The sequence below is a fragment of the Dysidea avara genome, chromosome 2, assembly GCF_963678975.1.
Source record: "Dysidea avara chromosome 2, odDysAvar1.4, whole genome shotgun sequence".
Classification (NCBI taxonomy): domain Eukaryota; kingdom Metazoa; phylum Porifera; class Demospongiae; order Dictyoceratida; family Dysideidae; genus Dysidea; species Dysidea avara.
The window spans coordinates 51,537,742-51,560,478 of NC_089273.1; the positions used below are offsets into that span (position 1 = coordinate 51,537,742).

The 22,737-nt window shown below is 38.5% G+C and overlaps 1 protein-coding gene across 1 annotated transcript in view; it reads right to left on the reverse strand.

The window, feature by feature from the left end:
- Nucleotides 1–22,737, reverse strand: part of LOC136247604 (uncharacterized) — a 41,826-nt gene that overhangs the window by 15,624 nt on the left and 3,465 nt on the right. Inside the window, exons 2-4 of the mRNA XM_066039367.1 lie at nt 5,545–6,657; nt 3,749–4,130; nt 2,143–2,371 (exon numbers count right to left, since the gene is read on the reverse strand). Coding sequence (XP_065895439.1) covers nt 2,143–2,371; nt 3,749–4,130; nt 5,545–6,657 — 1,724 coding nt within the window. The remainder of the gene's footprint in view (nt 1–2,142; nt 2,372–3,748; nt 4,131–5,544; nt 6,658–22,737) is intronic.

A 22,737-nucleotide genomic window follows, 5' to 3' on the forward strand; every position in this document is an offset into this window, starting at 1 on the left:
CTTCAGTGAACAATGAAGGAAGACTCAAATAGAAATGTCTAACATAGCAATGGGCTTCACCTCTTCATGGAGAGAAGGATGTCTTTACTTTGTTTCTGTGCCATGAAGCAAACGTGAGTTATTTGTGCTTGGTTATGTTTCAGCTTTATCAACAACATTTCTAAACTTGATCAACCTTATGGGTGTTTTTATCCCAAACTCTATAGTACCTTGAAGTAGGGATGAGTCTATTTTGCTTTTTGTTCACCTATTTTTCTTTCCAGTGATATTTTCTTCACCTATTATGCTCCACAGTTTGCTCAAGAATTAAATATTTTTCTCAGCATTAATCTTTGTTAATTGAACATGACCTAGTGCGAAGCTACAATGTTACCTTAAAGTGGCTGTTCTATTAGAGTATTTCGATCTGCACTTGCTCTTACCACATTTAGCAAGAAGCTAGCTAATATTGCTTCAGATATGTGACTGTTCTATCTGAATTGCTACTTGCCTTTCCAGCAACAATTAGTAATACTGCAGATATTTTATCGCATGTTACTGTTTGTTCTATTAGAGTCTCAATCGTTTCTACAATTATTAGATTCACTCCACACCTATTATGCCAGTATTTTGTTAATTGCTTTTACTTACCAATTATTTGCTGGAAAATTCAATACATTCCTACCTTGATGTATGCCCCAGTTCATGGTGAATAAAATGGCACAAATCCCAACTCTGTAGTCCATTGCACTTGAGACTTAATGATTGATCAAAACAAGTGCCTATATATAACTTTTTCCCAGTCTGTCAAAGTTTCAGCTTTATCCAGTAAGTGCTTTCAGAGATATAGTGATAGACAACAAGAAGAACACAACGATCAATTTGTACAGCACCTATATGACCCATTGATTTTTCCCTCTAGACAATGAAAGTCATAAAAATGAAGTTTGACAAAAATGCAAACAAGTCGTCGAGTTTTTGCTCAGCGGGTCACATACTACACCCAGAAAAGACGGGTTACATAATATTTACATGATACAGGGCAGTAACTATATAGCAATAACGTATTACACATTACGTACAATTAACTATGTGTACAGTTAAAGTCTACCTTCTATATACAAGATACCAGCCAAATACTATAAGAACATCTCCAAACTGATTTTGGTACACTTAACATCATAATGACGCTAGCTAACTTCAGACCCCCATTCTCCCTAGCGTCACACTATGACACTAATACAGTACATTATATTCTTTTTACTTGAATACATACATGTATAGTCTACAAGCAGGTATTGCTGCTTACTCTTCACTTTGTAATTACTATTCCGGGATGCTGACACTATACCAATGCCATGGGCTACAGCCCCTCCCCTTACCATCATTATGATTTTAAGCATACTAAAATCAATTTGAAATTCCTCTTAAGTAACACAAGCAAGACACCTGTTTCTCTAGTATAGTTCAGTCACAAAATAATATTATACATTATTGCACAGTAGTATTTTGGCAATCCCCGTACACTATCACTCTTTGTTCATACCTGCAATGCAATCTACCGTGCTGTCTCGACTAAAATGTAACCAATCACATGCTAGATACAAGTAATAGTTAGACTTCAGACCGCAGGGGTCTAAGTAATTTAGTAACCCGATGGCCCTGTGTTGTGGCATCTGAGCGAAGTGAAGGTGCTACTACAGGGCCTGAGGGTTACTAAATTACTTAGACCCCTGTGGTCTGAAGTCAAAGTTATTTAGACCCTTTATGTAGTTGTTGTACCTTAACATTGTTAACAGAGAAATGTAGCATTCATTAGTAGAAACAAGCCATTACTCCACCCTGTTGTTACCTGTTTAAAATTAATTTTCAGGTGGCGATGCGTTGCCAACACTACCAGTGTAGGTGCGCGTAATAAACATGAAAAGGGTCCAAGTAAACATGAAAAGGGTCCAAGTAAACATGAAAAAGGTCTAAGTAAACATGAAAAGGGTCTAAGTAACTTAGACACCTCCAAAATCCACCAAATCCACCACATCCACCACAAAAAGGGTCTAATGCACATTAAAAAAGTCTTCCCAAGACCTATATATTAATACAGCAATGTTAGGAGCTTCTTGCTTTAACACACATACATGAACAGACAAACAGATAGACACTCACTTGCTATTCCATCATTGACAGGTTCATCAGTTGTTTCTTCATAGCCTTCATCCTCGTCATAAGAGTTCTCCTCATCACCATCACTCTCATCAGCATTGATGGTGGGTAGTACTAGAGGCTTAACATCATAGGCACTGGCCTCCTTGTGTTTCTTGTGGTTGAAGGGGACTGAGTAACGAAGATCCAAACAAGCTATAGAAATCTTCAGCTTGTCCTCACACTCTGGAAACTATGTACACATGAGCAAGGAATCGTAAAGAGTACATTTTGATAATACTGATTAACACTTAGACAAATACACTGATAGACAGAGACACACATGCATGCATGAAGCAAAGACACAGCGAGTCAGCAAGTTGATTATTGGTTGGTTGGTCGGTCGGTCGGTCGGTTGGTCGGTCGGTTGGTCGGTCGGTCAGTCAGTCAGTCAGTCAGTCAGTCCAGTCAGTCCAGTCAGTCAGCCAGTCAGTCAGTCAGTCAGTCAGTCAGTCAGTCAGTCAGTCAGTCAGTCAGTCAGTCAGTCGATCTGAGTCAGTCTGCTAGTCAGTCATTTTGCAAGCAAACACACATCAATTCACAGCCATCAACTTTTTATACTCTACATGTATACCTAGCCTCTTTTGCATGGGAACTAATTAATCTTCGGGTGGAAAATTTGGTTGGAGCCCTGACTAATACAGCTTGCATATGTAAAGTTTCACATACTGTACAATGCCTCACAAACATGTATTACTCAAGTTCCACACAGACTTCTTGTGGATACATCATACATGAACAGGTGGCACACTAATACTCTGTATGAGCAGTACACACGCGATAGTTCACTCCTTTGTTAGACACATTCAAATCTTACTAACATAGTAGATAGACCCATTGAGCAATCATAGTTACATTGTCCCACAGTACAGCTGGTTACAATATACACATACAGAGAGACATACCCATACTACACATGTACATGCACATACACTGCACACACACACACACGCACGCACGCACGCACGCACGCACGCACGCACGCACGCACGCACGCACGCACGCACGCACGCACGCACGCACGCACGCACGCACGCACACATCAAACAGATACAGGATATTAAACATTTCTATCTGGTATAACTTGGGAAGGCTAAAGTCCATGAATTTGAAATATCACCATCAATGGAGACATAGTTGTGGTGTGAATGTGTAGTGTATTGGTGTGACTATCCATTCATTCTACTGCAGTTTGATGATGATGTGTGTGTAGATACATAGCAGATTTTCAAACATACAATCATAAATGAAACTTTACATAATGATTATCCATGCAAAAACAGTCAAGCTGTATAAAAGGGTGTGGCTACAATGTACTGATCCTGTTGAAAAATGACTATATGCATGATGTAATGTCCTGTCAACATGCAATGCACACACAATCGAAATACAAACACATGTGCATGAATGAAAAAGTTTGTGTGCGCATGCAGGCACACACACACACAACCACACACACGCACGCACGCATGCAAGCACGCACGCACGCACACACACACACAAACAACGCACACACACTCACACACACACACTCACACACACGCACACACACATACACACACATACCCACCTGATAAGTAGCATTTGCTTTCTCAGCATCCCTGGCTCGGTGCAAGAACTGGTTTTGTTTATGTAGCAACCACCAGTGCCATACAGAGAACACTGTTTTAATTATGAAACATATCAGTGTTACCAAGGTAACAAGGCTATAAATAAACACTTCAAATCCAAATTGCCATAGAAATGATTCATCTTGTGCAAATGTAATTTCTTCAGGACACATCTCATTACAATGTGTAAGGTGACATCCATCTCGGAATTGAACTGGATTTGTTGAATTAGCTGTATTTAACCAAATACCAATAGCATGACGTATAGATGTGCCTTCATTTGGCCTCTCCAATGAGGGTGTTAATTTGAAGCGACTCCAGCGACCTTTTTCGACAGTATGCCTGTGAATATGTTGTAAAATTTCCCAGTGCATTTGAAATTTAAAATAAGTGTAACACAAATGCTTCTGAAAGAGGATCATGGACAAATGCGTCATGGGATAAAAAGAGTATGCAGCAGTGTACAACCTCCACCAAACCACAATGTAGACTTAGGCATGGATAATAGCAATGATTGTTAATGATTATTAGCTATAATTTGCCAAATTACACGTGGTGTTTACAAACAAAAGCAGCACCTAATATGTACAGTATCTAATTACTGTGTAGTTTATATTGTATTAAACCCATGTTTGTTTCTTTTTACCTGGCTATAGATAACCAAAGTTAACTTTGACCTATTCATGCAGGGCTTTTGTATAACTAGCCCCAAGGTATTTACAGATATAACACACAGTGATCTGGCTTCTTCATTACATACCAAAACAAGAACAATAATATTAATGAATGGCTTCAAATTAATAGTGTACCAGTGGCTTTGTATAAACAGAACTCTTACAAGGAACAAATGAACCAGCTAATATGGTTCCAGTTCAGTTTTTGATAACCATAATTAATTTTGATAATCAGGACATTTGTCCATAGTCCAATTTTAGACCCCTGAAATCAGGACACCTCAATAATAACGACGTCTTGATAATCAGGACACTTGTCCATGGTCCCATTTGTATTAGTGAACACACATTTAGACCCCTGAAATCAGGACACCTCACAAATAAGAATATCTTGATAATCAGGGATCTTGAACACAGTTATTGTAATAGTTTACACAGATTTGGAATTTAGACCTAATAAGACGACTGGATAATTAGGACACTTGTCCATAGTCCTGTACTAATGCATGCACTTTTAGACCAGGACACCTCACCATTAAAGACGCATCGAGACTGATGTAAGGCACCAGAATTAACTGATAAAGACTTTGACTAGGCTTGAGTATATTATTCTTTTAGCTTTAAATTACCTATTATTCTTTCTGGCAATTATTTTTTTATTCACCTATTATTCCCAAAATTATTCCCAAATATTCCTGGAGTAATTCCTGGAATTGTAAAAGTCAAATGGATATTCTTCTGCAGCTGAAAATATAACCACTTGCAAGCATAAAAACTATACCCAAAGATTGAGATACTCTAACAGAGCAGTCAAAAACTAAACTTGTCTGACTGTTCTATTAGGGTACGTGACTGCTCTATTAGAGTAACTCGATCTTCTTGTCCGATTTTGTGCTAGTATGCAATGATTGTGGATGTTCTTTTACGAAAAAGTTTGTCTGCAATACTACACAGAAAATGTGTGAATTCTAATTAATTATTCTGTAAGATTACCCTATTATTCCGGAATTATTCCTGATTCTTTTTACCACTGATTATTCCAAAAATTAGTCCGGCATAATGTACGCATGCCTAACTCTGACCTTATTGAAGACACATCATTACTGAACTCGAACGAGTCACTCCCAAATAATGTTTCATTATCATCATCTTCACCCCATAGAGATGATGTTGCTAAGTAGATATGCTGTAAACAACTAGTAACATAAAAACTGAGATGAGGTGATTGGTGAGATGTGATGTCTAAAGTACTGTTCATAACTCCACCATATTCTCCAATTATCTGTAAGAAATTAAAATTTAATCCAATTGGTTCTGTATTATGCTGGTCAAAATTAAGTTCAAAAGAATTCTCTTGAGCGTTATATGGTTCAACTCCTTTAAGAGACTGAGCAAGGATATACACATCATACAAGCTATGAGCCATAAATGTTGGTATATCACTCGGGTAGTATTCAGAGTTTGCAACCAGACAGTGGGCAGAAATACAACATGGAGTTCCCAATTCAACAGAATTACATGGTGGGTGATGAAGTATTAAGGAAAACAATGAGGTCATATTATCCCCATTTGTTCTCTCCTGCTCTAAAACATATTCAGTAATGTTGAAATTAGCTCCTCTAGAATCTTTGGAGATATTCAAGTAATCCGTAAAGATGTTATAAATATTGTCATGAAAGTTCACAAACCACGAGGACTCTGCAAACACCCTGATATTTGCATTTGGTAAATATTCCTTCACCCATTTAGCATGATTTAGCACTCCAATACCTCCAGCACTGGAACCTGCTAGTAACACTCTACCTCGTGTATTGTTAATTGCTTCACGGATAACACTACGAAATATTGTGAAACCTCTAAAAGTGAACTGGATAGTCTTGTTATTACTGGGATCAAACTCAAAATATGTCTTGTTACCAAATCGGTCATCATTACCAAGCCACAGGTCACTACTACAATATGGTACAAGAATGTGGTTATAATGGTAAAAGTCTGGATTAGTTTCACTATCAGTGGACAAGATGTCTGTTCCTTCAATATTGTCATATTTATCAGTTAAGTTTTTAATGGAGGTCATTAACGGTGATACTGTGTTACGACGATTATTTCTATTCTCATTCCAAGCTCTTGTCAGATTGAACTCCTGTGTGATCACACCACCTCCATATCTCTCTCTTGTCTCACGAGTGAAGTACCTATGACCAGTCAAACATATTTAAACACACAACACATTGCATAAATAGTGTATTCCTTTATACACAGCACACACATTTAACACCTTCAGGTGTCTACAAATGGTTTTTATATACATCATCTCAAATTCTCACAAACATTTTACTCTGGGCTATGCACCTATGTAAACTGTCCCTTGCTACCATTTTCAACCTGCTAACATGCTACATACTGGAAAACTAGAGTTACCAGTGACTGATATCAAGACACACTCATACGGTCAAGAAAGCCGGTGACCACACTGTGAGTATATTGACCGGAAGAAAGAAAGCAGCTTTTTCATGTGTCCATAGCTCCATGGCCTCTTCTCTAAAACACAGCAATTTTGCATTATAGCTGTCCCCCAGTAGGGTACGCCACACAGCAAATTAGATTAAAATCGCAACAGCTATTTGAGAAGATATGGGAGTTCAAAATTTCGTTTTAATTTCTTCGTTTTTTCTTCTTCCTTATGCCATACGGGGGCTACGGGGGCTCCTATTTCTTTTCGCACATTTTGCAAAAATTGCTATAAAATGCAAATGAGCAATTCGATTACCTCAATCTTTGACACTGATGAAGAGCGTGTGACAGTGCCACGTTTGTTGTGAATCTGAGGAATATTCAAGGAGTTATGAGCATTTATTCATGTAAAAAAAGATCAAACTTCTGTCACAGCTACAGGTATAGAAATAACTTGAAAACTGGTGTGTAGATAGGCTGATCATCGTAGCAGTGCCTTTTGATAGTTTGAATAGCAATAGAGTTACAGTAGAGATTTCCAACTAAATTAAATAATTAACATTCCATGCATTCATTGGTATGACAAATATTGTGCTATTTTTCAGGGTCATTTTAGTGCAAACCCCACCTCAATCAGTGGTTCCTATCAACAGATATAAGCAAAAGAAGTTGACAGTGTAATGATTTTTGTGTATGGTATTTTCAATGCTTTTTACATATATCGCATGGCACCAACATAATATTCAAAGTGTCATAAATATAGATAGGAAACTAATAAAGACATGAAATTTTTACCACATAACTATTTTATGGAGAACAGCATATGAGCTAGGTAAAACCTCCCAAGAGTGACCACTTCTTTGTAGACTCAGGCCCGGTGGAAGCTCTCAGTGGCTGGTTAGGCAACAAGCCAGGTTTGGATTCAGGGATTGTGATGAGTGTGTGAAGCATAACTCGATGAGTGCCAAATGTGCCGCGAAGCGCTCTGGCATGCAAAGCAAGCCCCTCTAGGGGGGCATTCCCCCCAGGAAAATTTCAAATTTTTAGTGTTTGTAAACCACAATTTTAGCAATTTACAAGAGTTGATTTTAAGATATTGCTTCATACTTACACTGACTTTTGTAACTTCCCTAGCTGTCACACTACCTTTCTATATGTTGTAAAGTCTAATTTTGTTTATACAATAGATCAGGTTTTTACAGGCTTTGCCTTCTCACCTGTACCCCCAATAATAATAATAACTTATCTTTCAGCAGAACTGGAAGAACGTCCACCGGCACTGGTCATCACGTGCTTCGATCATTAGACGCATGAATATAATAGAGGATAAGCAAGTGGTAACATGTAGTTGGTTGCACATCCTTTTACTGCATTAAAGGTTAGAATGGTTAGTGTCTGTCTAGAAACATATAAATTAGTGTATGTCATGACGACGTAACTACTATACGGAGCTACCTTATTAGTGTGTAGCTATATTAGCCTAGCTAGGCATGCGCTGTAATGACTGGCTTGGGCTCACATGACTGGCTTGGGCTGTGAAAATCTGCTACAGCAGTGGCCGTAGTGCTTGCATTGGCCCTGAGACTGACCACTCAATATTACATGGATGAAGCAGGTGATTCACAAATAAAACCGTGTGTATTATGTAACACTAAGTATACACAGGTACCTAATGCATTTTCAGGGATAACTAACTAGAAAAATCAGTAATATTATATAACATAGTAAGTAATGGCATCACAAGTCACAATTAACAAATACTTTGGGAACATGACAATCAGATAACAAAATGTAAGACCAATATTATTATTAAAATAGATTTGTTGGACACTGTTCAGGCTTATTTGCCACATTTTAAGCACTAAGGATAATTATTATTATACGACACAATGACATCACTATACTACAAAGAGAAATTATAAATAGTTTCTGACCAAAATTACAATTACTGAAGCTGCTATAAATTGGATCAAAACAGCAGTAAATGCACCAGAATATAACATTAGGTAAGTGTGAAACCATGTAAGGCTGGTATCACATGCCAGTCTCCACTTCTGAAAAGATTATGCTCAACCTTGAACCTTATATTGAAATTCCGCACAAGACAACAAACTGCTCACCTTCAAACTATACTTGCATTGATGCAGATGGATGCCTTGAAGCCCAGGGTGATTGTAATGCTGAATTCTGAACAGTGTTAGATGGCGATTTACCTTAAAAAGGGCCATATTTTCGTCGTAATCCAACGTCAATCATCCTCCAATCAAAAAACACACAGAAAAATCGAAATCAGCATATACGGTTTGCCCAGGAACACTTTCTTCGTCCTCATCTGCCATAGATTCAAGCGGAAACACTCGAAAACTTTGGCTATCATCGGTACCGTATTCTTCCAATTAGAATTACGTACACAATTATTTGTATGGGATTCCTATGGGGATTTTTATTTCTCAAACTTTGATTTGACATATTTCAATAAATACTGCATGATTTTAATCCAGTAAAGTGCATTACGAAGTACGAAGCACTGACTACCATTGACTAGAACGGCAGCTTGTGAAACATTTATTGAAGGTGAGTAGCAAAAATATGTGTGAATAATTGGTTGGTTGGAAATCACTAGTTACAGCGACAAAGTTATAAAGCAAAATTGCAAAAATCAAGCAAGTGTAAAATTGTGAGATCGAGATACCCTAATAGAGCAGTCACCGCAGGGTAAAAAAGGTGTGCAAAAATGTTGGGGAAAAAACACTTACCAGAGTTCGAACCAGGGACCTCCATATCTATCACCTGCATCCTTAACCACTGAACCACTGCTACCTTGGCTGATCATCTCACTTAATTTCTGCTTTATGAATAAAATTTCTAGTTGAAATCTGCTTATAATCAAATGTTTGTAATTTCATAGATCTACCAATAGAAGTACTAGATTGCTCTAGAACACATCTATGTATGTTCTATTAGAAATCCTCAAAAAATGTGCGCTCTATTAGAGTATCACAATAATGTTATCAAAATAATATTGAATTCGGTAAATCATGAAATGAAATACATTTATAAGTCTGTCTTCAATAATCGAATGGTACGGTAGTACTGTTTAAGTAGGGATTGCAGTGAAACTTTCGTGCGCTGCTCAAAATTCCGCCTTTAAAAATCACCCTAGAGACATTTTACATGACAAAAAAATCACCGTTACGGAATAGTACTAGTCCATATAATACATAAAACAGCATCAAATGCAACAAAACACTTACAGGTGGCTAGATATAAAATTTTTTAAAATCGCCAAAACTCGAATTTTAGCCTCACTGTCTCACTCACTGACTGACCACAGTCGCAAGGCTACAGGCCAAACGAGGCAGCGCACAACCACCATTTTACGCCACAATAACAAACTCACCAGTGGGATGTACCTTTTGGGGTTTCGATGAGTGTAGGTCCTCTGCGTCTTGTCTCTTCTTTCATCTTCAATCAGGCTGCTTGTCTTCTTCATAATATAACGAATCCATATCGAGGCATTAATTTTCCGTGTTGCAGCGTAATAGACGCCACAAGATTATTTAAGGCGCTTAGACTATGCTACTGTACTGAGGTACTGTTACTAGATAGTTATCTGTATCTCCACGATAGGTCACAAGATCGAATAATAATAATCAAGCCAATTCTTTATTCTATACATTGTCAATCTATCGATTGAAACCACGATGACACACCCTTTTTACGCGAGGTGAAGGAATAGCTAGTCAGTGACCACACACCTTCAAGTTGGAAGGCTGACTCTAATAATCGATCGAAATCACGATGATCGCGCCCCGTTTGGACAAGCGCACAACTTTGCAGATTGACTTGAGATCAAGACACACGGTAGTGTGTCGTGCGGCCCAAGAAGCCGGCGCGTAGCACCCGTGAGTATATTGACAGGAAGAAAGAAAATGTAATTTTCGCACCTCCGTAGCTCTGTGCTTCCTTGATGAAACAAGACGATTTTTGCTGTGGACATTCCCTCCAACTGCAGAACTCCACATTCCAAATTTGAGCGAAATTGCTTAGCGCGTTCCCGAGATATGCGACTTCAAAAATTGGCTCAGTTTCTTCGTTTTCGTTCTTATTTTTCTTTTTCTTGTCGCACACTTACAAAAACTGTTATAAAACGCAAATGCCACATCCGATTGCCTTGACATTTGGCACACAGAAGGGGGATATAAAGGCACATCTCGGTACCAACGTTGGCTGGAATACAATAAACAGGCAAAGAGTTATGAGCGATTATTCACGAGAAATAACACCAATATGTTGTCACGCCTACAGGGTAAACCGCGTATGGGAAGAAGCTGAAACTCGGTGGGTGAATAGATTAACTATTGAACCTCAAACCTTTTTTAGTTTGAAAGAAGTCGAGCTAAAAAACAGGAAGATACAACGAAAAAACCAACAGTGTGTAACAATTACGCAATCGAGATTAGCTAATAAAAAGCGACTGCTTGCCACGCCTACCAGATAAACCGCTTGGGGTAATGCTTTGAAAATCGTTGTACAGATGGAGTAATCATCTTAGAAAGGGTGTAGAAGAATCAGACTTAAAACCACGGAGTTATAACACGAAATCCAACTTGGTGCAGCAAGTGAGAGATCGAGATACTCTAATAGAGCAGTCATCCTAATAGAGCAGTCACCCTGAAGAGAATTCAAGAGATCAGCTAGAAACAAGAAACCTGTATAGAGATCAGCTACACACAAGTCACCCTGTAGAGCGATCAGCTAGAAGAAGTTACTTTGTAGGGAGTTCATGCAACTATGGAAAGAGATAGTTCAGCTAGAAGAAATCACCTTGTAGAGTTCAGCTACAAAGAAACCACCATGTAGAGAGTTCAGCTACAAACAAATCGCCCTGTGGAGAGACCAATAGAAGAAGTTACCTTGCAGAGAGTTCAGCTACAAAGAAACCATCATGTAGAGAGTTCAGTTACAAACAAATCTCCCTGTAGAGAGATCAGCTAGAAGAAGTTTCTTTGTAGAGAGTTCAGCTTCAAACAAATCAAACTGTAGAAAGATCAGCTAGAAGAGGTCACCTTGTAGAGAGTTCAGTTACAAAGAAACCACCATGTAGAGAGCTCAGCTACAAACTAGTGACCTTGTAGAGACATCAGCTAGAAGAAGTTACCTTGTAGATCGTTCAGCTTCAAACAATTCACCCTGTAGAGAGAGCATCTAGAAGAAGTCACCTTGTAGAGTGTTCAGTTACAAAGAAACCACCATGGAGATTTCTGTAATCAATATAATATTATGTATTATATATATATAATTTGTACATTTACTGATAAAATCTTTAAAGTGCATCTACTTCATCTTTTCTTCTTCCTGTGGTAAAGAAAAAAAGCATAGGTTAAAAAAGTCCCAAAGCTGGCCATAGGCCGGCTTTGGGGTATACAAATACAAAAAGAAATGAAATCTAATCCAAAACAGTCAAGCTGTAAGAAAGGTGTGTGGCCCTCAGAAAGGCTATGGTGAAAAAAGATGTGAAATCCAAGGTGGCGGCTAAGAAATGGCTGTGATGGTAGGTTAATGGTAAAAATTTTAATAATGACAATTCAGGTATATTTTGTGAAGTGGCACAGAAATTCACCTGAATTGTCGTTATTAAAATTTTTACCATTAACCTACCATCACAGCCATTTCTTGGCCGCCACCTTGGATTTCACATCTTTTTTCACCATAGCCTTTCTGAGGGCCGCACACTTTTTTAAACAGCTTGGCTGTTTTGGATTAGATCAAGACACACGGTAGTGTGTCGTGCGGCCCAAGAAGCCGGCGCGCAACCCCGTGAGTATATTGACAGGAAGAAAGAAAACGCAATTTTCGCACCTCCGTAGCTCTGTGCTGCCTTGATGAAACAAGACAAATTTTGCTGTGTACATTCCCTCCAACTTCAGTACTCCACATTCCAAATTTGAGCGAAATCACTTCAGGCATTCCTGAGATATGCGACTTCGAAAATTGGCTTAGTTTCTTCGTTTTTTTTCTTCTTATTTTTCTTCCTCTTTTCGCACACTTACAAAAACTGCTATAAAACGCGAACGCGTTATCCGATTGCCTTGAAGTTTGGCACACAGAAGGGGAGTATAAAGGCGCATCTCGGTACCAACTTTGGCTGGAATACCATAAACAGACAAAGAGTTATGAGCGATTATACACGAAAAATAACACCAATATGTTGTCACGCCTACAGGGTAAACCGCGTATGGGAAGAAGCTGAAAATCGGTGGGTGAATAGGTTAACTATTGAACCTCAAACCTTTTGTGGTTTGAAAGAAATCGAACTAAAAACCAGGAAGATACAGCGAAAAAATCAACAGTGTGTAACAATTACGCAATCAAGATTAGCTATTTTTTATATTTATTATTATTATTATGCTTGCCACGCCTACCAGATAAACCACTTGGGGTAATGCTTTGAAAATCGCTGTACAGATGGAGTTATCATCTTAGAAAGGCTCTTCAATGGTGTAGAAAAATCAGACTTAAAGCCACGGAGTTATAACACGAAATCCAACTTGGTGCAGCAAGTGCGAGATCGAGATACTCTAATAGAGCAGTCATCCTAATAGAGCAGTCACCCTGAACAGAATTCAAGAGATCAGTTAGAAATAAGTAACCTGTATAGAGATCAGCTACAAACAAATCACCCTGTAGAGAGTTCAGCTACAAACAATTCACCCTGTTCAGACATCAGTTAGAAGAAGTTTTCTTGTAGAGAGTTCAGTTACAAACAAATCACCCTGTTGAAAGATCAGCTAGAAGATGTCACCTTATAGATAGTTCAGTTACAAAGAAACCACCATGTAGAGAATTCAGCTACAAACTAGTGACCCTGTAGATACATCAGCTAGAAGAAGTTACCTTGTAGAGAGTTCAGCTACAAAGAAACCATTCTGTAAAGAGCTCAGCTGCAAACAAATCACCTATACAGAATTCAGCTACAAACAAATCACCCTGTAGAGAGATCAGCTAGAAGAAGTTACCTTGTAGATAGTTCAGCTACAAACAAATCATCCTGTAGAGAGATCAGCTAGAAGAAGTTACCTTGTAGATAGTTCAGCTACAAACAATTCACCCTGTACAGAGCTCAGTTAAAAGAGGTTTCCTTGTAGAGAGTTCAGCTACAGACAAATCACCCTGTAGAGAGATCAGTTAGAAGAAGTTACCTTGTAGATCGTTCAGCTACAAACAATTCACCCTGTAAAGAGATCAGCTAGAAGAAGTTACCTTGTAGAGAGTTCAGCTACAAAGAAACCATCATGTAGAGAATTCAGCTGCAAACAAATCATGTATAGAGAGTTCAGCTACAAATAAATCTCCCTGTAGAGAGATCAGCTAGAAGAAGTTTCCTTGTAGAGAGTTCTGCTACAAACAAATCACCCTGTAGAAAGATCAGCTAGAAGAAATCACCTTGTAGAGAGTTCAGCTTCAAAGAAGCAATCGTGCGAGAGTTCAGGTACAAACAAATTGTCCTGTAGAGAGATCAGCTAGAAGAAGTTACCTTGTAGAGAGTTCAGCTACAAAGAAAATCATCATGTAGATAGTTCAGGTACAAACAAATCACCCTGTAGAAAGATCAGCTATAGAAGAAATCACCTTGTAGAGAGTTCAGCTACGAAGAAACTATCATGTAGAGAGTTCAACTACAAACAAATCACCCTGTAGAAAGATCAGCTATAGAAGAAATCACCTTGTAGAGAGTTCAGCTACAAAGAAACCATCATGTAGAGAGTTCAGCTACACACAAATCGGCCTGTAGAGAGTTCAGCTACATAGAAACCATCATGTAGAGAGTTCAGCTGTAAACAATTCACCTGTAGAGAGTTAAGCTACAAATAAATCTCCCTGTAGAGAGATCAGCTAGAAGAAGTCACCTTGCAGGGAGTTCAGTCACAAAGAAATAAACCATGTAGAGAGTTCAGCTGCAAACAAATCACCTGTAGAGAGTTAAGCTAGAAACAAGTCACCCTGTAGAGAGATCAGCTAGAAACAAGTCACCTTGTAGAGAGTTCAGCTAGAAGAAGTCACATTGTAGAGCTACAAAGAAACTACCATGTAGAGTTCAGCTGCAAACAAATCACCCTGTAGAGGACTCAGCTACAAACAAATCGCCCTGTAGAAAGATTAGCTAGAAGAAGTTACCTTATAGGGAGTTCAGCTATGAACAGATCACCCTGTAGAGAGTTCAGCTACAAACAAATCACCCTGTAGAGAGTTCAGTTACAAAGAAACCACCATGTAGAGAGTTCAGTTGCAAAAAAAATCAATCACTCTGTAGAGAGTTCAGCTAGAAGAAGTCACCTTGTATAGAGTTAAGCTGCAAATAAATTACCCTGTAGAGAATTCAGCTACAAACAAATCACCCTGTAGAAAGATCAGCTAGAGGAAGTTAACTTGTAGAGAGTTCAGCTACAAAGAAACCACCATGTAGAGAGTTCAGCTGCAAACAAATCACCTGTAGAGAGTTCAGCTAGAAACAAGTCACCCTGTAGAGAGATCAGCTAAAAACAAGTCACCCTGTAGAGAGTTCAGCTAGAAGAAGTCACATTGTAGAGAGTTCAGCTACAAAGAAACTACCACGTAGAGAGTTCAGCTGCAAACAAATCATCCTGTAGAGAGTTCAGCTAGAAGAAGTCACCTTTTAGAGAGTTCAGCTACAAAGCAACCACCATGTAAAGAGTTCAGCTGCAAAAAACTCAATCACCTTTTAGAAAGATCGGCTAGAAGAAGTTACCTTGTAGAGAGTTCAGCTACAAAGAAACCACCATGTAGAGAGTTCAGCTGCAAACAAATCACCTATAGAGAGTTCAGCTAGAAACAAATCACCTGTAGAGAGTTCAGCTAGAAACAAGTCACCCTGTAGAGAGATCAGCTAGAAATAAGTCACCCTGTAGAGAGTTCAGCTAGAAGAAGTCACATTGTAGAGAGTTCAGCTACAATGAAACTCCCATGTAGAGAGTTCAGCTGCAAACAAATCACCCTGTAGAGAACTCAGCTACAAACAAATATGCAGTGTAAAAAGATCAGCTAGAAGAAGTTACCTTATAGAGAGTTCAGCTACAACGAAACCACCATGTAGAGAGTTCAGCTACAAACAAATCACCTGTAGAGAGTTCAGCTAGAAACAAGTCACCCTGTAGAGAGATCAGCTAAAAACAAGTCACCCTGTAGAGAGTTCAGCTAGAAGAAGTCACATTGTAGAGAGTTCAGCTACAAAGAAACTACCACGTAGAGAGTTCAGCTGCAAACAAATCATCCTGTAGAGAGTTCAGCTAGAAGAAGTCACCTTTTAGAGAGTTCAGCTACAAAGCAACCACCATGTAAAGAGTTCAGCTGCAAAAAACTCAATCACCTTTTAGAAAGATCGGCTAGAAGAAGTTACCTTGTAGAGAGTTCAGCTACAAAGAAACCACCATGTAGAGAGTTCAGCTGCAAACAAATCACCTATAGAGAGTTCAGCTAGAAACAAGTCACCCTGTACAGAGTTCAGCTAGAAGAAGTCACATTGTAGAGAGTTCAGCTACAATGAAATTCCCATGTAGAGAGTTCAGCTGCAAACAAATCACCCTGTAGAGAACTCAGCTACAAACAAATATGCAGTGTAAAAAGATCAGCTAGAAGAAGTTAACTTATAGAGAGTTCAGCTACAACGAAACCACCATGTAGAGAGTTCAGCTACAAACAAATCACCTGTAGAGAGTTCAGCTAGAAACAAGTCGCCCTGTAGAGAGATCAGCTAGAAACAAGTCACCTTGTAGAGAGTTCAGCTAGAAGAAGTCACGTTGTAGAGAGTTCAGCTACAAAGAAACCACCATTTAGAGAGTTCAGCTGCAAACAAATCACCCAGTAGAAAGTTCAGCTATGAACAGATCACCCTGTTGAGAGTTCAGTTAGAAACAAGGAATCCTGTAGAGAGATCACCTAGAAGTATCGCCTTGTAGAGAGTTCAGCTACAAACAAATCACCTGTAGAGAGTTCAGTTACAAACAAATCACCCTGTAGAGAGATCAGCTAGAAGAAGTCACCTTGTAGAGAGTTCAGCTATAAAGAAATCACCATGTAGAGAATTCAGCTGCAAACAAACACCCTGTAGAGAACTCAGCTACAAACAAATTGCCCTGTAGAAAGATCAGCTAGAAGAAGTTACCTTGTAGGGATTTCAGCTACAAACAAATCACCCTGTAGAGAGTTCAGCTACAAAGAAACCATTCTGTAAAGAGCTCAGCTGCAAACAAATCACTTGTACAGAATTCAGCTACAAACAAATCACCCTGTAGAGAGATCAGCTAGAAGAAATTACCTTGTAGATAGTTCAGCTACAAACAAATCACCCTGTAGAAAGATCAGTTAGAAGAAGTTACCTTGGAGAAAGTTCAGCTACAAAGAAACCATTTTGTAAAGAGCTCAGCTGCAAACAAATCACCTGTACAGAATTCAACTACGAACAAATCACCCTGTAGAGAGATCAGCTATAAGAAGTTACCTTGTAGATAGTTCAGCTACAAACAAATCTCCCTGTAGAGAGATCAGCTAGAAGAAATTACCTTGTAGAGAGTTCAGCTACAAAGAAACCACCATGTAGAGAGTTCAGCTGCAAAGAAATCACCCTGTAGACAATTCTGCCAGAAACAAATTGCCCTGTAGAAAGATCAGTTAGAAGAAGTTACCTTTTAGAGAGTTCAGCTACAAAGAAACCATTCTGTAAAGAGCTCAGCTGCAAACAAATCACCTATACAGAATTCAGCTACAAACACATCAACCTGTAGAGAGATCAGCTAGAAGAAGTTACCTTGTAGATCGTTCAGCTACAAACAATTCACCCTGTAGAGAGAGCAATTAGAAGAAGTCACCTTGTAGAGTGTTCAGTTACAAAGAAACCACCATGGAGATTTCTGTAATCAATATAATATTATGTGACCGGATTTGCGAAAAGGGGTCTTCCACACACATCCAATTCCGTAACCTTTGGAGACCATAACTCAGTGTTCAAGTAACATAGTAACCTGACAATTTCACCACATATTCAGCTATATTGGTGCTCACCATTGTCCAAAATTCAAGGCAATAGCTCTTTCCAATCTGAAGTTATCAATTGTCAAAGTTGGCAAATTGGATGTGTGTGGAAGACCCCTTTTCGCAAATCCTGTCACATATGTATTATACAGTATATATAATTTGTACATTTACTGATAAAATATTTAAAGTACATCTACTTCATCTTTTCTTCTTCCTGTAGTAAAGAAAAAAACATAGGTTAAAAAAGTCCCAAAGCTGGCCATAGGCCGGCTTTGGGGTATACAAATACAAAAAGAAATGAAATCTAATCCAAAACAGCCAAGCTGTAAAAAAAGTGTGCGGCCCTCAGAAAGGCTATGGTGAAAAAAAGATGTGAAATCCAAGGTGGCGGCCAAGAAATGGCTGTGATGGTAGGTTAATGGTAAAAATTTTAATAACAACAATTCAGGTGAATTTTGGTGCCGCTTGGTCAATTGGCACAAAAATTCACCTGAATTGTCGTTATTAAAATTTTTACCATTAACCTACCATCACAGCCATTTCTTGGCCGCCACCTTGGATTTCACATCTTTTTTCACCATAGCCTTTCTGAGGGCCGCACACTTTTTTTACAGCTTGGCTGTTTTGGATTAGATACTCTAATACAGCAGTCACCCTAATAGAACAGTCACATGTTTATAGCTAGCTGTATGCTTTAACAAAAATTTAACAAACTAGTATATTAAAATTTTAAAATTTAAAAATGAAGAAGGAATCCAAGCAGTAAAAAGTAATGAAACAAGAGGTGAACGAGAGTAGCTATTACAGCATAGCTTGGTGGAAAATCCCTACTTTGCAATTGTACACAAAATAATTGCTATATGCCATGCCAAAGTAGGGATTTTCTACTGAGCTATGCTGTAATAGCTACTATCGTTCACCTCTTGTTTCAATACTTTTTACCGCTTGGATCCCTACTTCATTTTTAAGTTTATAATTTTTAATACACTATCATCATTGTCTCTATATAGAAGTAAAACAAACCTCAAAGTCAGCCATAGGCTGGTTTGGGGCCTTATGAAGTACAAAAAGAAATGAAATCCACACAAAAACAGCCAAGCTGTTAAAAAGTGGTGCGGCCTTAAAAAGCCTGGATGAAAAAAGTTGTGAAATCAAAGGTGGTGGCCAAGAAATGGCTGCAATGAAGTTAATGTTAAAAAATTTTAATAATGGCTGTGTGCATAATTAAATTTTTTTACCATTAACATCATTGCAGCAATTTCTTGGCCGCCACTTTTGATTTCACAACTTTTTTCACCCAGGCTTTTTAAGGCTGCACGGCCCGCTACATTTTTTCATAGCTTGGCTGTTTTTGTGTGGATTATAATAGTCTGCTGATCGTCGGCCGTATCATTGGAGTTCAAAAATATCGAAGGGTCAATGTTACGCACCAAAGAAACCAAGGCATTCACAATTCCTTCCAGCAAGTTATCCACATCCATGTTGTTGATTAAGGTAATTGACCCTCACAGCAGGCCAGGTCAAATGGTATGGAATGGAGTGCGTCTTTCGACACAATGAGAAATTCACTCTATTTCATACACATACTAACTGATTTAATTGTTTAATTGGCTCCATGGGTAGGAGTCTTCTACAGGGCTACTTTTCCACCCCCAGCACTGGCTGAAGAGCTGGATAACACTAGTAACTATTAACGATGTTTTACTCTGGTGTACTAGCATTTAGCTTGCCTTCACATTAGGCCAGATATCATCAATGTTGAACTGTGGACTGATGACCCCTCAGGCATACGTGTGTAAAAACCACTTCTTTTTGCAATTGCTATCTTGTTAAAAATGTATTGAAATAAACTTAATAAACACAAGCCTGCTACATAAAATTTTAAGTACATTTTAATTGCTTTGGTACTAACCTCAAACCAATAAAACAAAACATGTATTATTATTAGTTTTAAAATGAAGTAGGGATTAAATCAATAAAACGTAGTGAAACAAGAGATGAATGATGGTAGTACAGCATAGCTCTATCATGTTATAAGTTCAGTGCAAAAGAGTAGGGACTTTCCCCCCTAGCTATGCTGTAATACATGTATGGAACTCATTGCCAGAGAACATTGTAACATGAGAATTTTTAGTTATAAACTTGATATGCGTTTACACTCATCTTGAGTCCTTCATAATTAAAATTAAATTAAATTACAATTAAATACTATTATTCATCTCTTATTTCACTGCTTTTCATCGCTTGGATCCCTATATATTTCATTTTTTAAAATGATGTTAATTATACTAAATTTATTTAGTTTTTGTTACAGCATAAAGCTATATACATATACATGTGTAACTGTTCTATATAATTATTACGGTGACGTCTGCATTAGATGTCTGGTGGATTCAGCCTCTCATATATGAAGGGATTAGGTCACTGTTCTTTATTCATTTCTTATTAGGATGTCGCCTCCTAGCTTGGTCGTTATTAATCAACGACGATCACTAATGAGCTTACCTACCGTGAAGTTGCAGGTGTCTACCAGGTGTCCAGCACTCTTTACAGTAGTGTAACTGCTTTAAAAACTTTTTTGGCATCTAATTATGCTGCTCAAGGGAAGTAATGATATGGAATGCACACATATGCCTCAATATGGTTTTGTTGCATGAAGAAGACAACGACCAGCATGATTGAAGTTAAAAGGCAACACAAGATGCAGAGAGCAACACAGAACCCCAAAGGGCACATGCCACTGGTGAGTGGCCATGTGCTGCTTCGTTTGGTCTCCAGTCTTGTGACTGTGGTCTGGTAGGTAGGAAGGAAGGAAGGAAGGAAGGAAGGAAGGAAGGAAGGGAGGCAGGCAGGCAGGCAGGCAAATATGCTGATACATCATCAGATTCACCTGTTTGTTGTGTGTTGGTCCAAGAAAAGGCAACAAGTTATTGGTGCTCATTTACAAGGTATGGAGATGGGATTTTCTCACTCTGCTCATCATGATCTGGCAAATCGATCAAGGCATAGTGCTTTCCATTAACTCCTTAATGTCAACTAAGAAGATTGCCATTCCAACTAAGAAATGATCACGACAATGGTAACTTTATTTCTACTGTGTTGTTTTAGTCATCAGTTATCATTTAGGGATCATGATGGTTACGGTTTTCTGGGAAAAAAATTACCCTAAAACCAGCCTCAATTTTCCTTCATGACACCTTGGCAGTATTGCTTAGGCATAACCAAGCCCAAAAAGATCTTTAGTGTAACCCCAAGCTCCTCCAAAAAGTTTTATATGAAATTCCCTTAATTTTCTATTTAACAGTATTTTCTGCTACCTAACTGACTGATTGACTGACTAACTGACTGACTGACTGCTTACCTGCCTTAATGACTAGATACAGGCTAATTTCTTCACTATTTGATGTTGCTTTAGCCAGAGACATGCATTTTCAACAACTGCAGCAGCTACAATGCACACATCATGGACATATGTGACCCAGTCTGAGAAAATCGGTCTTATCGCCCATGTCAGCAGATTCAAGTTTTCACCCAGGACACAAAGCTACATGAATAAACTATCTAATTCCACAATCAAAATCAGCTAGCTAGACTTGAGTGGTCTGGTTTTGCTGGCTGCTTTTCCCAAGCCCAGTGGCGATCCGTACGTGTGGTGTGGGGCCTTAATGGAGCTCTAGTCAGCCTAGGGATGACTGTATGTGGCTGTACAGCTCTGTGGTGTTGAATGAGCACCTCTGCTGTGAATTTCCTTTCAGTTTAGCCAGTTTTCAGACCTAAATGGCCCAAATCTTGGCCTATTTCATTCCTTGGCCTTCCCTTTCTATTTTTGAACACTGTCTTGCCCGCCTTCCAGGGCCACCCAATTTGTAGCTCGCCTGATACAGTCAACCTCGGCTTAAAAACTATCTAAAATGGCGGGAAACTTAGTTGTTGACTACTTGCTCAGAGGATGCTCTGGAAGGTAAGGAATTGGGGTTAAACATGTGAAAATTTGGTACACATAGCTTCAATCATTGGCGAGCTACAACACACTAAATAATTAAAACTGGCATTTCTCGATATTTTTAAACAGGCGATAAGCCCGGTTTTCTCAGACTGGGTCATATATTACCTTTGTCCTCCTTTGTGACCCAGTTCTTTTTGCTGACAATGCAAAGATGCTGATTCATAGTAGGCATGCAATATGGATTCCTTGTGACTCCCTTTAACACCTATCACCTGTATTTCATAGCAACTGGATTTATTTTCAGTTGAGATGCTTCTTGTACTGTTTTCATGTGTATCGTTTTATAATGGGCAGAACATAGCTGATAACAAAATATAAGAGTCACACATCATCTTCAAAAGCAAATTAATTTTATTGCTTATTTTTTGCCTTTGGTGCAGTATACTGGTTCATTAGTTTATTGCAAAGTAAGAAAACCAGTAGAAGGGAAAATTAGGAATATTAGCCCATACCTACTTGGGAAGTTCTTGTTCGGACCCGACCAACCCAATTTTGCACACACTTTAATAAAACAGTAGATTATGTAACATGTGGAATTTAGTTTCTAATTGTTGCAAACTGTTCACGAAATTATAATACGTAGAACAGTCACTGAGTCATTTACTCTATCTAATCTAAAGCTAAAATTTGAGGCATCTCATAGGTGTAAACCACTTAGAAAGAGCACATTATACATTAATTTTTGACATCCATCTAGGTCAGTACCCCACTCCTGATCTATATAATAGTTAGACGTCAAGAACCAGAGTTCTACGGGATTTAG